The sequence below is a fragment of the Syngnathus typhle genome, linkage group LG21, assembly GCF_033458585.1.
Source record: "Syngnathus typhle isolate RoL2023-S1 ecotype Sweden linkage group LG21, RoL_Styp_1.0, whole genome shotgun sequence".
NCBI lineage: Eukaryota > Metazoa > Chordata > Actinopteri > Syngnathiformes > Syngnathidae > Syngnathus > Syngnathus typhle.
Window position 1 is genome coordinate 7,776,654 of NC_083758.1, and position 12,111 is coordinate 7,788,764.

General features: G+C 55.1%; 2 protein-coding genes across 4 annotated transcripts in view; one reads left to right on the plus strand and one right to left on the minus strand.

Annotated features, from left to right (window-relative positions):
• Positions 1-5,078, plus strand: acss3 (acyl-CoA synthetase short chain family member 3). Its single transcript, XM_061268274.1, has 15 exons — positions 1-465; positions 995-1,139; positions 1,317-1,505; positions 1,684-1,818; positions 1,897-2,037; positions 2,127-2,207; positions 2,265-2,512; positions 2,574-2,677; positions 3,125-3,220; positions 3,284-3,347; positions 3,477-3,558; positions 3,669-3,791; positions 3,854-3,953; positions 4,028-4,203; positions 4,274-5,078. The coding sequence occupies exons 1-15, from the start codon at positions 188-190 to the stop codon at positions 4,343-4,345; spliced, it is 2,034 nt and encodes a 677-aa protein (XP_061124258.1). The 5' UTR covers positions 1-187; the 3' UTR covers positions 4,346-5,078.
• The window catches only part of ppfia2 (PTPRF interacting protein alpha 2), a 20,911-nt gene continuing 13,843 nt past the window's right edge, over positions 5,044-12,111 (minus strand). For 2 of the 3 annotated variants that reach the window (XM_061268273.1, XM_061268271.1), the window contains exons 11-33: positions 11,936-12,070; positions 11,792-11,875; positions 11,585-11,716; positions 11,456-11,518; positions 11,299-11,390; positions 11,100-11,232; positions 10,731-10,954; positions 10,401-10,644; positions 10,286-10,315; positions 10,098-10,228; positions 9,839-10,026; positions 9,683-9,773; positions 8,539-8,620; positions 8,282-8,482; positions 7,725-7,787; positions 7,541-7,573; positions 7,290-7,465; positions 7,119-7,216; positions 6,877-7,052; positions 6,734-6,802; positions 6,510-6,666; positions 6,031-6,115; positions 5,044-5,633 (exon numbers count right to left, since the gene is read on the minus strand). In XM_061268273.1, coding sequence (XP_061124257.1) covers positions 6,057-6,115; positions 6,510-6,666; positions 6,734-6,802; positions 6,877-7,052; positions 7,119-7,216; positions 7,290-7,465; positions 7,541-7,573; positions 7,725-7,787; positions 8,282-8,482; positions 8,539-8,620; positions 9,683-9,773; positions 9,839-10,026; positions 10,098-10,228; positions 10,286-10,315; positions 10,401-10,644; positions 10,731-10,954; positions 11,100-11,232; positions 11,299-11,390; positions 11,456-11,518; positions 11,585-11,716; positions 11,792-11,875; positions 11,936-12,070 — 2,661 coding nt within the window. In that variant the 3' untranslated portion in view covers positions 5,044-5,633; positions 6,031-6,056. The remainder of the gene's footprint in view (positions 5,634-6,030; positions 6,116-6,509; positions 6,667-6,733; positions 6,803-6,876; positions 7,053-7,118; positions 7,217-7,289; positions 7,466-7,540; positions 7,574-7,724; positions 7,788-8,281; positions 8,483-8,538; positions 8,621-9,682; positions 9,774-9,838; positions 10,027-10,097; positions 10,229-10,285; positions 10,316-10,400; positions 10,645-10,730; positions 10,955-11,099; positions 11,233-11,298; positions 11,391-11,455; positions 11,519-11,584; positions 11,717-11,791; positions 11,876-11,935; positions 12,071-12,111) is intronic. The other variant, XM_061268272.1, reaches the window with a different exon arrangement.

Below are 12,111 nucleotides of genomic sequence, written 5' to 3' on the forward strand. Positions count from 1 at the left end.
TTTTATCAAAAGGAGGCGTGGTTAAAAGCCAGTTCGAAGTTCAGGCTCTTAAGGATGCAAGTTGGAGGAGTTGTTCACTCAGGTATCCTCCGACGTTACCAAAAGTCTGCGTGCGTGCGTGCGTGCGTGTATGTGAGTGAGCGTGGTTGAGCAAAAGTTTTCAAAAGTAGCAGAAGAAGCAGCAAATATGCACGCGCAAATCTCCAAAGTATGCACAAGGAGCAGAAGCCTTGGGACTCGCCTATGGGGCGTTTGCGTTCGAGGGAAAAGTGCAACTGTGAAACGCGGCTGCGCGGGTGAGGCACACGTGGTGGACTCGGCGGCGGCAGCGGAGCGCTACGCCCGAGCCTTCGCGACGGCCCGGGACCGGCCGGAGCAGTACTGGGCCGAAGTGGGCCAGGACATACGCTGGTTCGAACCGTGGAGTAAAACACTGCACGTGGAGGACCCTGTGTTCCCCAACTGGTAGGGAAAATAACGACGCTGGGAAGTGGAACGTGAATGCACCACCAACACATAACAATAACACGTCTGTTACCCCGAACGGTCTTTTTTGATTGTTCACGTTCATAAAATAAACAAAAGTAACAACACGTTTAAAAAAATGTTCGAACTTTGTTTTGTATGCTGCAGAATTTTTTAAAATGTATTTATCATTATCTGTTAAAAAAAATGAAACTACCGTAATTTTCGGACTATAAGTCGCGTTTTTTTTCATAGTTTGGGTGGGGGGGCGACTTATACTCAGGAGCGACTTATATACATATATATGTTTTTTTTTTTCACTTTTTTGGGCATTTTATGGCTGGTGCGACTTATACTCCGGTGTGACTTATAGTCTGAAAATTACGGTATTTCTGTGGAAGTTCATGCTTGTTAATGCTTTTGTATAATATGCAAAAAAAAAAAAAACGCACAGAATATTTTTTTCTTTTCTAGCAACAGTCCTTGTTAGATGTGCTCGATATAATTTGAATCTTTTTTGGTCTATGAGGTTCGTGGGAGGCAAGCTAAACATGTGTTACAACGCTGTGGATCGTCACGTGGAAGACGGGCGCGGCGAGCAGGCGGCCATCATCTACGACAGCCCCGTGACCGCCACCAAGCGGATCATCACCTACCGGGAACTGCAGGAACAGGTAAGGCTCCATCCACGACAGCTCCGACCAACCAATCAAAGGGCACAAGAATGATGACATCATCAAGAGTGTGAAGGTCCTGATCAGATTGATGCTAAAACGTGATTGGACAAAAAAAAGGGGAGGAGTCAGTTTCGGACATTTCACGAAGCAAGTGTTGCAATTTTTATGCTTCAGGTGTCGCGTCTGGCCGGCGTCCTGGTGAAGAACGGGGTCGGCAAAGGCGACCTGGTGGTCATTTACATGCCCATGGTGCCTCAGGCCATGATGGCCATGTTGGCGTGCGCCCGCATCGGCGCGCCGCACAGCCTCATCTTTGGTGGCTTTGCCTCCAAAGAGCTGTCGGTGCGCATCGATCACGCCCAGGTGAAAAACGGGGGGGGGGGGGGTCCAACGTCTTTTGCATGCTGACTTCCTCAGTCAACATGATGTCAGGAAAACAAACAAACTTGGGGGGGGGGGGGTCCAACGGCTTTTGTATGCTGACTTCCTCAGTCAACAAGATGTCAGGAAAACAAACAAACTTCATTTGCAAACCCCGCAGCCCAAAATGATCGTGACCGCCTCGTTCGGGATCGAGCCGGGCCGGCGGGTGGCCTACGTGCCCCTGGTGGAAAAGGCCTTGGAACTCAGCTCTCACAAGCCCTCCAAAGTTCTCATCTACTGCAGGGACAACACGGTGTGTACCGAGTCCTTTCATTTGAAACGGGTGGCTTCTTGGATTTGGGATCAAAGTGCGATTTTAATGTTCCGATAGGAGAACGTGTCCATGAGGGGGGGCTTGGCCCTGGACTGGGACGAAGAGATGGCGGCCGCCAGGCCCCACGACTGTGTCCCCGTCTCCTCGGACCACCCGCTCTACATCCTCTACACCTCCGGCACCACCGGAACGCCCAAGGTCAACCAAACGTGCTCTTCGATGTGATCTTTTCAAAATATTCTTTAAAAGATGCAAGCCAAATTTGCGATCCCTTTCTCTCCTGCCAGGGTGTGGTGAGGGACACGGGCGGCTGCGCCGTGATGCTCAAGTGGACCATGTCCAACATTTACGGACTTCGACCCGGAGAAGTAAGTAAACGTTTGTGTTGAGCGCGAGTTAGCGTGGAGGCTAACCTGCGGCGGCAGGTTTGGTGGGCGGCGTCGGACCTGGGTTGGGTGGTGGGCCACTCGTACATCTGCTACGCCCCCCTCCTGCACGGAAACAGCAGCATCCTCTACGAGGGCAAGCCCGTGGGAACCCCAGACGCCGGCGCCTTCTTCCGCGTCTTGTCCGAGCACGGCGCCGCCGCCATGTTCACGGCGCCCACCGCCATCCGTGCCATCCGCCAGCGGGACCCCCAGGCTCAAAGCGCCGCAGCGTACCCACTGCCCAGGTATTGGGCGGGATCTCCTGGGCGCTCGACGCCGTGCTTGACGCCGTGTCTGTCCTTCCAGGCTGCGCGCCGTCTTCTTGGCGGGGGAGCGCTGCGACGTGGAGACGCTGGAGTGGGCCAAGAAGAGTTTCGGGGCTCCCGTGCTGGATCACTGGTGGCAAACGGGTACAAGAACGCACAAGCACTTTTTGACACATTGCGCTTGACTTATTTGAGTCATGATTTTGAAATGAATTAGCTCCGGTTTTGATGGCGTCCCTAATATTCCGAACCCCAGTAGTCCTAAAACGGAGCATTGTTATCTGGAGGCCATCATTTTGTGGTTCTTCCACTTGCTGCTCATCCGTGTTAAAGGCTGATATTAATCCTCGTGCTATTTTCGGAGGTGGCCGCTGATGTCATCGGTGTTGCCGGGCAACACACGTGCGTTTTCCAGCTGTTCGCAGAGCTCTGATGTGCCTAACCATCTTCATCGTGTCGGGCCCTTAATTAAAAAGGCTCGGCGCCACACCCGCCCACGCTGCTAAATGTCAATCGCGACGGGAAAAGAAGCGGACGCAAAGAGGACAAAATGAGAGCAGGAGACAAAGACGGTTTCTGTTCTCCTTTCAGAGACGGGCTCTTCCATCACATCCACGTGCATCGGCCTGGGCAACTCACTGACGCCCCCTGCGGGCCAGGCGGGAAAACCCGTGCCAGGCTACGACGGTACCGCTCAAACGCCGCCCCCGAAAAGAAATCAATCGATCGATTGTAAACATTGCCTCGCAGTGACCGTGATTGACGACCACATGAGACAGGTGAAGCCCGGAACTTTGGGAAACATCGTGGTGAAGTAAGCGTCTTGGGCTTCTTCTTCTTCATCATCATGAAGCACAGAAAGACACGATTGAACGAATTTGTGTCGACTCGCAAGTAACAATTGGATACAGTGAGTAATAGATTACTTGTGGACTGTGTGTAGGTTACCTCTGCCGCCCGGCGCAGCATCGTCCCTGTGGCAGAACTCGGAGCTTTTCAAGCAGACCTACTTCACTAAATTCCCAGTATGAATCGCCGCCAGGGCGCCCTCTGGCGGACAAAACCTGCAAAACTATTAGCAGCAACTCGGAAATGAAACGTCCAGCCAACTGCAGCTTTTTTTTTATCTTCCCAGGGCTACTACGACACCATGGACGCCGGCTTCGTGGACAAGGAGGGCTTCCTGTACATCATGTCGCGCTCTGATGATGTCATCAATGTGGCTGGACACAGGCTGTCCGCAGGTGCTTTGGAGGAGGTACAGAAATGCTGGGATCTGTCCATCATATTGGACATTGCTGATTTTTTTTTTTTTTGCAGTCGGTTCTGCAGCACCCAGCAGTGGCTGACTGCGCCGTTGTGGGTTTGGAAGACCCTCTGAAGGGCCACATACCCCTTGCCTTGTGCGTGCTCAAAAATGGTGAGGGGGGGGGGGCACACAAAATTAAAGTAAGTCACCAAAACAGACGGAATAAATCTTGTTTGCGCCCGCAGGAGTGAAGCAGCGCCACGAGGAGGTAGCGAGCGAGACGGTGAAGCTGGTACGAGATACGGTGGGACCCGTGGCCGCCTTCCGGAAGGTCGTTTTCGTCCGCGGGCTTCCCAAGACGCGTTCCGGAAAGATCCCGCGCTCCACGTTGGAAAATCTGGTCAACGGGAAGCCGTACAAAGTTCGTCCAACGTCAACTTCTTCTGGACTGTTGGAGGTTACCATGACAACCTTTAAATTCCTCTGCGCAGATCACGCCCACCATCGAGGACCCTGAAGTGTTCAAGGAGATCGAGGAAACTCTGAAGTCCCACGCAGCCTGAACTCGCCGCGGGCCAAGAAGTCACAAGGGCCGTTCGCTTTGGTTCAGTTGTGAGGGAGGAGTTCAAAAGGGCAGCCGTGAAGATGGGGGGAAAAAAAAGGAAGAAAAAGTTACAAAAGTATAAAAGGAAAAATGAAGTTCAAATAAATTTTAGTTCAGAAAGTAAAAGGTTGGTTGAAATGAAAAACTAGTTCCAATGACAACAATAACATTTAAGCAATTTCAAATCAAATGAAAATATGCAAGTTCAAGTCAAAATAAAAAAGGCTAACTACGATGGTTTACATTTAAAAAAAATATATATATATCTTACCGGCTATTGTGGTGCGTTGGGGCTCCGGAAAAAAATGTGACGTGTAGGCCGTCCTCGTTGAATGACGTCTGCCCATCGTGACGTCATGTGACGTTCAAGAGCGCTCGTTTCTCCGTCAATTCAACCACCTTGCACTTCTGAATGTTTCTTCAAGAATGAAACCATCCACTCGGTCGTTTTTGCTTTTAATGTCTTTTTTTTCTTTTTTGCTCACCACTTGAAGGTTTTCCACCACCAACGTACAAGAAGTCAAAAATAAATCAAAACGTATTCACACAAAATGGAACCGTGATGACGTCTGCGTTCGTGCAAATTGTAAGACTTCCAAAACAAACATTTGAGTCCATCAGAAGTTCAGAGGCGGAAAACGTCGAGTGACACCAAGCGTTTCTGGCCGTTTTTTTTTTTTTTTTTTTTTAAACACACACACACACACGTGCACACAATGAGCTGAGGCTGCCTTCCCCGCTGAGTTAATTCGGGTTGCTCGTGTGCTTTGTTAGTCCTCCGGCCGCTAGAGGGCGGTGATGGCATCCTCCGAGGAGTTTGCAATCCCCCAAATTAAAAAAAGAAAAAAAAAAATAGAAAGTTTGCCAGGGTCCGAGAGCAGCATATATTATTCATCTATGGTCCACTAACTTCTTATTTGCTCAATAATCTTTTTTTTTTTTTTACACATATATATATATATATTAAAAAAATGTCCTATTTATATGAATTTACATAACCAACTTGAAATACACAGTACGCTTTAGGGAAATGTCGACCAGCCCGCTGCGAGAGAGTTTAGCACCGAAGGCGGCGGCTGGCTGGCGTCCACATTTGAGAAATAAGAGATTTGTTGGAGGCATGAGGCGGCGAGACGAGGGGCTTCTTGGCAGTGCGCGGTTATCCCGATGGCGTAGCCCCCCGACCTTGGCCCCTCCCCACACACCCCGTGTGTGGGCCCGTCCGGCGGCTCCGCTCAGAACTGGACCTGCGAAAAAGAAAAAAGCAGGTTGTGACGGGACGACGTGGGGCTGTCGAGGCCCACGGCGGCTGTTCGCCGCCTCGACATGCCATTGGACAAAATCAGGGAAGTCAACAAGTAATAAGAAGAAACCTCACACTCAGCACAGCCCATTATAAAAAAAAAAAGAAAAAAAAAATTGTTGCCGCTGCCAGACTGGGAGAAAAATGTCAAGCAAGCGGCATGGAAGGATATGTCCCATATAAAATATATGCTGTATTGTTTGGAGTATTTTTGTGCACCCCAAAATGGCGACGTGGCTCGGGGAGAGCCGAGCAAAGATGTGCCAAGCCTCCGGGGGAAGAAAAAAAAAAAGAAAAAAAGGAAGCGGCGGTCGGTCGGTGTCGTTCTGTGTGTTACATACAGCGGTACATGTTAAGGTCCGTCTCCTCAGCACGAGTAGGTTCTCACCGTGGAGCTGTCCAGGCGCTGAACCGTCGAGGCGCCCACTGTGGGGAGGGGACAGCAGGGGGCGACAAAGAGACGTGATCAGCGGCGGGGCGAGCAAAGACGACACTTGTGAGCACGGCTGGCCAAACATCGCTTCCTTTACTTTAGTCCGCCTAGCAACAGCTGCGGGCAAAGAGGCTGTTTGCTCGTTGGGGCGAGGGGGTTGGGGGGGGGGGGCACAGCCACCACGACACTCACGGCCCACTTTGATCAGGGGGCGGGACACGTGCGGGGGGGGGGCGGGGCATAGCTGACCTTAGAACCAATCCAAATACACGTTGTCGCAGCCGTCGTCGGGCACCTCGTAAAGGACTGGCGAGCGGCCGGAGCAGAGCGGCAAAGTCAAGTTTGGCCGCGTGTCGGACAATACGACGGGCGGCGGCGGCGGCTTACCGTCGGGCGGGAGCCTGCGCGAGTGTCCCGACGTGGTGGTCAGACGGAAGCCGGCCGGCAGCGTCTCGGCCGAGCCGGGCATCATGCTGATGCCGTGCACGTCCCGCGGCGGGAACTGCCGCCGCCACGACGCCCCTCGGAAGTCCTTGTCGTCGCACTGGCGCACCAGAAACGGAGGTCAAAGTGCAATTGCGAACAACGTTTTGCCCGGCGCCCGCTCTCACCTCGTCCAGCCGCCGGTCGGTGCCCAGCGCCAGCAGGTTATTGTACTCGCGCTCCAGAATCTGACGGGCCTGAAGAAGGGTGAGAACGGAAAGAAAGGGGTCGCCTCGGTTCTTCTTCTGAACCCATGGACTTTGGGGCCCACCTGAGTGTTTTGCATGGGGATCTGGAGGAGCAGGGCCAGGCTGCTGTAATCAAAGTTGTCGTCCAGGGCGACCAGCGCTCCGTGCACGCCGCTCTCGTGCAGGATGGCGGCGTAGTCGCGCAGGCCGATACTCTGCACCCAGCGCACCACCCGCTCGTTGCTCCACACCAGCACGTCTGAAGGACAAACGCGGCTTCTTTACTCGGCCTCTTCGCCTCGGCTTTTGCCTTTGCGAGCGTCACCTCGCATTTCGTGCTGGCTCGTCTCCCGCCGCCGTTCCAGCTCCTTCCTGTCGTAGTTGAGCTTCTTCAGACACATGATGCCGTATTGTAAACTTGTTCTGGGATGAGAGCAAAAAAAAAAAAATCAGGGCAATGTCAAGAGGTTGAGGAGCTTGGCCTGTGTTGGCTTACCTGTGGAAGCTGTCCACCATTTTGAGATGCACCCTCAGGTCCTTCTTGGTGAGGTGGTCCAGCATGCGCGCATCCACCAGGCACTCCATGAAGTAGCTGCGGTACTGAGGTAGTCCGAGACTGGGCAGCCACTCGTTGCCGATCCACTCGTGGTTCATGTCGCCGTAAGCCAGCGTCTGGAGCGCAAATATGGGCATCTCAACGTGGTTCCTATTGGACTCGAGGTGCGCTTGCGTGTTTGTTCCCCTTACTTGTGCCCAGCTGCCCTCTTCAGACTGGGATTTCTGGGAGAACACAAATCGAAAAGTCATCTTTCATGCGGAGGACTGGCTCGACAGCAGCACGCCAGGGTTCACGTGGCGCAAGGAAAAGGCGAGCACGGTCAGGCGGCGTTGGTTAAGGCGTGGCAGGAGAGAGGGGGGGGGGGGGACTGACCGTTTTGGAAGGGGCCGCCATGGTCTCCATCTCCTCATGGGTCACCCATACGTTGCCTGACGGCTACAAGGGCGGCGCCCCGGAGACGGAGGGGCGGGGTGCGGTGGTAGTAGATGTCCAGCAGGAGGCGCAAGCAGCGTTAAAGAAGAAGAGCAGCACCACTGTAAGCCAACAGTGTTAAAGCATCACAGTCAAGACCACCAACGGCCCCACGTCAAAGGGAAGGGAGGGGGGGGGGGGGGGTGGGGAAGGGAGGGGGGTGGGGTGGGGGAGGAGGGGGCACTGGACAAAACACAGCACACACGCGTTAGCATGCACGCTAAAGCTAATTGCAGCAGGGGACAATTTCCAGACGCAGCTGCATGAGGTGTCCGCTAGCTGGAGGCTAACCTACAATGTCAAACACCATAGACAGGCTAATGAAATTAGCATCAATTTTGTGGCAGACCTTCGAAGATGGGTGAACCGCCATTTGGCGGAAGGACACTGTCGTCATGACAACACAGAACACACAAGAAGAAACCCCACCCCGCCGGGTCCTTATTTTGCAAACTCACGGTTCTGGAGGTAGGGGGCGCCGACGGGCTGGTGAGCGAGACCATCTCCTGGATGGCCAGCCGGAGTTTGAGTCTGTGCAGGGGGTTGCTGATGCCGATCTCACGCTGGATCTCCGTGTCGGACAGCGCCGACATGATGGCGCCGCTCTTCACGTTGGCGCGGCAGGCCGCCACGTACCACGCCGGCATCCCCAGCCACAGCTGGAAAGGCAACAGTTTGGACCCGGGCAGCCACGAGGCGTCAAGTGCGCGCTCACCTCCAGCCAGGCCACCACGGTGGGTCCGTCCCACTGCGCGAAAGGCAAGCCCTTCCTCCTGGCCTCCTCCAGAAGCTCGTGTCTACGTGCGCGCAGGAGACACATGAAGGCATCACTCGGACGTAGCGTATTTCCTCACCCCCCCCCCCAACCCCACCCACGACTCTTTATTTCCCAAAGCGTTTATCGTCCGTGTTCGTCTTATTACCCGCTCGACATTTCTCGCCAGCCGAGTGGACTTTGCATGTGTAAGCATAATCCCGCCCACATGCAAAGACCAAATCTCAGACACACACACAAAAACAAATCAGGTGGTATCTCGCGAAATGGAAGGTCCGAAGCAAAACATATCAAATGGACACGGCACAGCATGGAGATCCGTTTTCCCAAAGGCAAGGCAAGCGCTTTGGCTCTTCGTCCGTCCAGCACATGAGGCCAGCTCATGTTTGCATGTTCAGCTCGATTTCGAACGAGGCGTGACGACTGAACATAGCTGGGGAGAGGCAACGGTTATGAGAGAAATCAAGAAGAACACAAATAAAGACGCAGAATTGAAGAGGGTGGCATTCCAGGAGTGAAAATCGGATCCAGCTGTCAATCGACTGTAAGAAGGAAGAAGGGAGGGAGGGGGCGGGGGCTAAGACAGGACAGGATGTGTGACGGTGGAGATCAGCGCCGCGTCCTGGCCACTTACCCGCTTTGTTAGAGGCCAAGGGAGGAGAGAGGAAAAAAGTACACACCAGTTAGTCCACATTTTCACCGTCCGCCACACAAAAGCAAACAGACAGACAGACAGACAGACAGACAGACGTCCGGTTGGCATCTCGTGCGGTGGCGGGAAGTCAAACAAGGACGTGGAAGAAACGCTCCAGTGGCTTTCCACACAACGACAAGTACGAGAGCACGGCCATGGACCAAGATACTGAAACGGGAAGGAGAGCGGCAGGCTGGCATGCATTTGTGCGAGGGAAGATGCAAAAAGATGGCGGCGAGGGCGCCCTCCGTCCCGAAGAAGAAGAAGGCGGAGGAGGAGGGAGGCAGGGCATTCTTCGTTAGGCAACCAACCAACCAACCAACCAAACACAGAGATCCATTGAGACAAAACAAGCCTTGTAGCGGCGCTGACGGGAACCGAGCGGCTTACTTCTTTCTCAGGCGCCGGTCCTTCTCGGCCTGCGTGCCCAGCTTGCTCAGCCCCGCCTCCTGGCCCGCCACGTCGGCGTCCATGGCGGTGGCTGTGGAGGAACGGGACGCCGGTTAGGCGCGGCGGCGGGCGGGACGCGCGGCGGCTCGCGCTAACCTTGCGGATCCAGCATGACGTGGCGGTGCGCCATGTGCGCCGCCATGTGCCCCATGCGGCCTTTCTCCTTCTTGCCGAAGAGGCGGCCGATGGACGACTTGATGCCTTTCTTCTTGGGCTGCTTGTGCAGCGAGTCCTGGCTGCTGGCCACGCTGCTCGCGGTGCCTTCCGCTTCCAGGGAGGACAACCTGGGGAGCCGGCCGGGCCGGCCGGCGCTCGAGTTAGGTGTTGGGCGCTCCGCTGATTTCGCCGAGCCTACCCTCTGGCGTCGTTGTGCGAGGACGCCGGCAGGGTGTGCGTCATCCGGACGGTGCGCGGCGTGGCGGGCGGCGAGGTCTCGCACTTGATGGTGGCCTTGTCCTCGCGCCCGTCCTCTTCCACCGCGGCGATCTGACAGACAATCCGTCACGTGGAGCAAAGGCGGGCGAGCGGATGGCTTTTGCGTACCTTTCGCCGGTGCTTGCGTAAATCGCTGGGCTGTCGGGACACGGTGGATGACAAGATTGAACGCCTGGAAATGGCTTTGGGACGGCTTTGCCGGTCAAGCGGGCTCATACCGTACCAGCGTCATGACCCCCATGCGCTCCATGGCGGGGCTGCGGGGGTCCAGCTTGGGCGTGGAGTGGCCGCTGGGCGGCGACGAGGACGCCAAGGAGGAGGCGGTGGCCGAGGCGGTGATGGAGGCCCCGTGGTGGTGATGGTGGTGCATGCGAGCCAGGTTCAGGCCCTCCAGGCTGACGCTGGCCACGCGGCTCTCGATCTCCTCGGCACGCAGCTCCGTCGACTCCTTCTCCTCCTGGATCAGCCTGCGCGGAATCCCACGCTCAACGTCAGCCTCCGGAAGAAGCCTTGGCGTTTTAAAATCCAAGCGGCCACGAGGTGGGCGGCGGACCGGATCTCCTTGTTGATGGCGTCCAGCTGCTCCTGAAGCATCATGGCTAAGGTTTGCGCGTCAGAGTGTCCGCCGGGCGAGAGGAGGTCCATGGAGCTGAAGAGCGTCTCCCGGTCGTCGTCGTCCATGTCGGACATCTCCGTGTCGCTCTCAAAATGGTGGCCGCCGCCGCCCGCCACGCCCAGCTGCTGCGAGCGCCACTCTTGCTCGCCCAGAGACTTGGCCTGAGCGACAAATACAGATTTATTATTTCCATCATTTCTTTCTAATTATATATATGATGTATATTTTAGACGACATTATTTTATTGATTATTTATCATTATGATGATGACAATGAATAATTTGGAGTTGATATGGGCAAAGTGACCTTGGTTTCCCGCAGGCCCACTCGACCTCGCCTGGGCCTCCGTACGACCTTGGCCGAGCGGTAGTGGTCCGACTGGGTCTCGGCCAGAGAGCCCAGGGAGAAACGGAGCTCGCCCGAAGTGTCCAGGTGAGACCTGGTTGAGACGTCGGGTCATTGTACAATTATTTACAATTATTAAAAAAAAAAAAAGTAGCCGTACCGTGACAGGGTGGGCTCGGTGAGGGACCCCACCCTCAACCTGAACTGGTCCAATTCTGACCGCAGCTTCTCAATCTCCTCAGCCAAATGCGTCTGCAACCCCCCCAAAAAAGAGATCTTCACCAGTTCCCCTCATATTCATCAGTTGAAGAAGTCACCTTCGCGTGAATGGACTCCTCATACTGCTTCCTGTAGCCCTCCGAGTCCTGGATGAGTAAATTCTGGAGGTGCAAAAAAAGAAAAGTGAGACGAGGAGACAAGGAGGAGAGAAGCGAGAGCGAGGGAACCTTCTCCTCCAACGCGGCCATGCGCTCCTTCAGGTGCAGCTGCAGGCGCTCGTTGGACTCGGTGAGGAGGCGGTCCACCGTGTCCGACAGACGCTTGTTGTGCTCCTCGTTCATCTTCTCTCGCTGGCGAGCCTGCCGCAAAGGAGAGGGAGAAGATGAGAGCCGCGCGTCCTCCCGGCCGCCCGCTCGTCCGTCCGTGGTCCTCACCCGGAGCAGCTCCTGGTTTTTCTCCTCCAGCTGGCATTCCAAGTGGCGCATGCGCTCTTCGATGTTGCCGTGACGTTCTTCCGCCTGCGACGCACAGCGAAATAAAAAGACCTCCAACATTTGGTCAGCCGAGCATTTCTTCACCTTAGTGAGCGCGGCGATCCTCTGGGCCAGCTCGGCCTCCACCTCGGGCAGCGTCTCGGCCTTGCGCATGGTCTGCTGGAGCTTCTGCTCGGCCAGCTCCAGCCTCTCTTGCAGCTGCCGGTTCTTCTCCTCCATCTGGGAGTGCAAAAACAACGGCGCCTTGAAGCCGGAGCGGC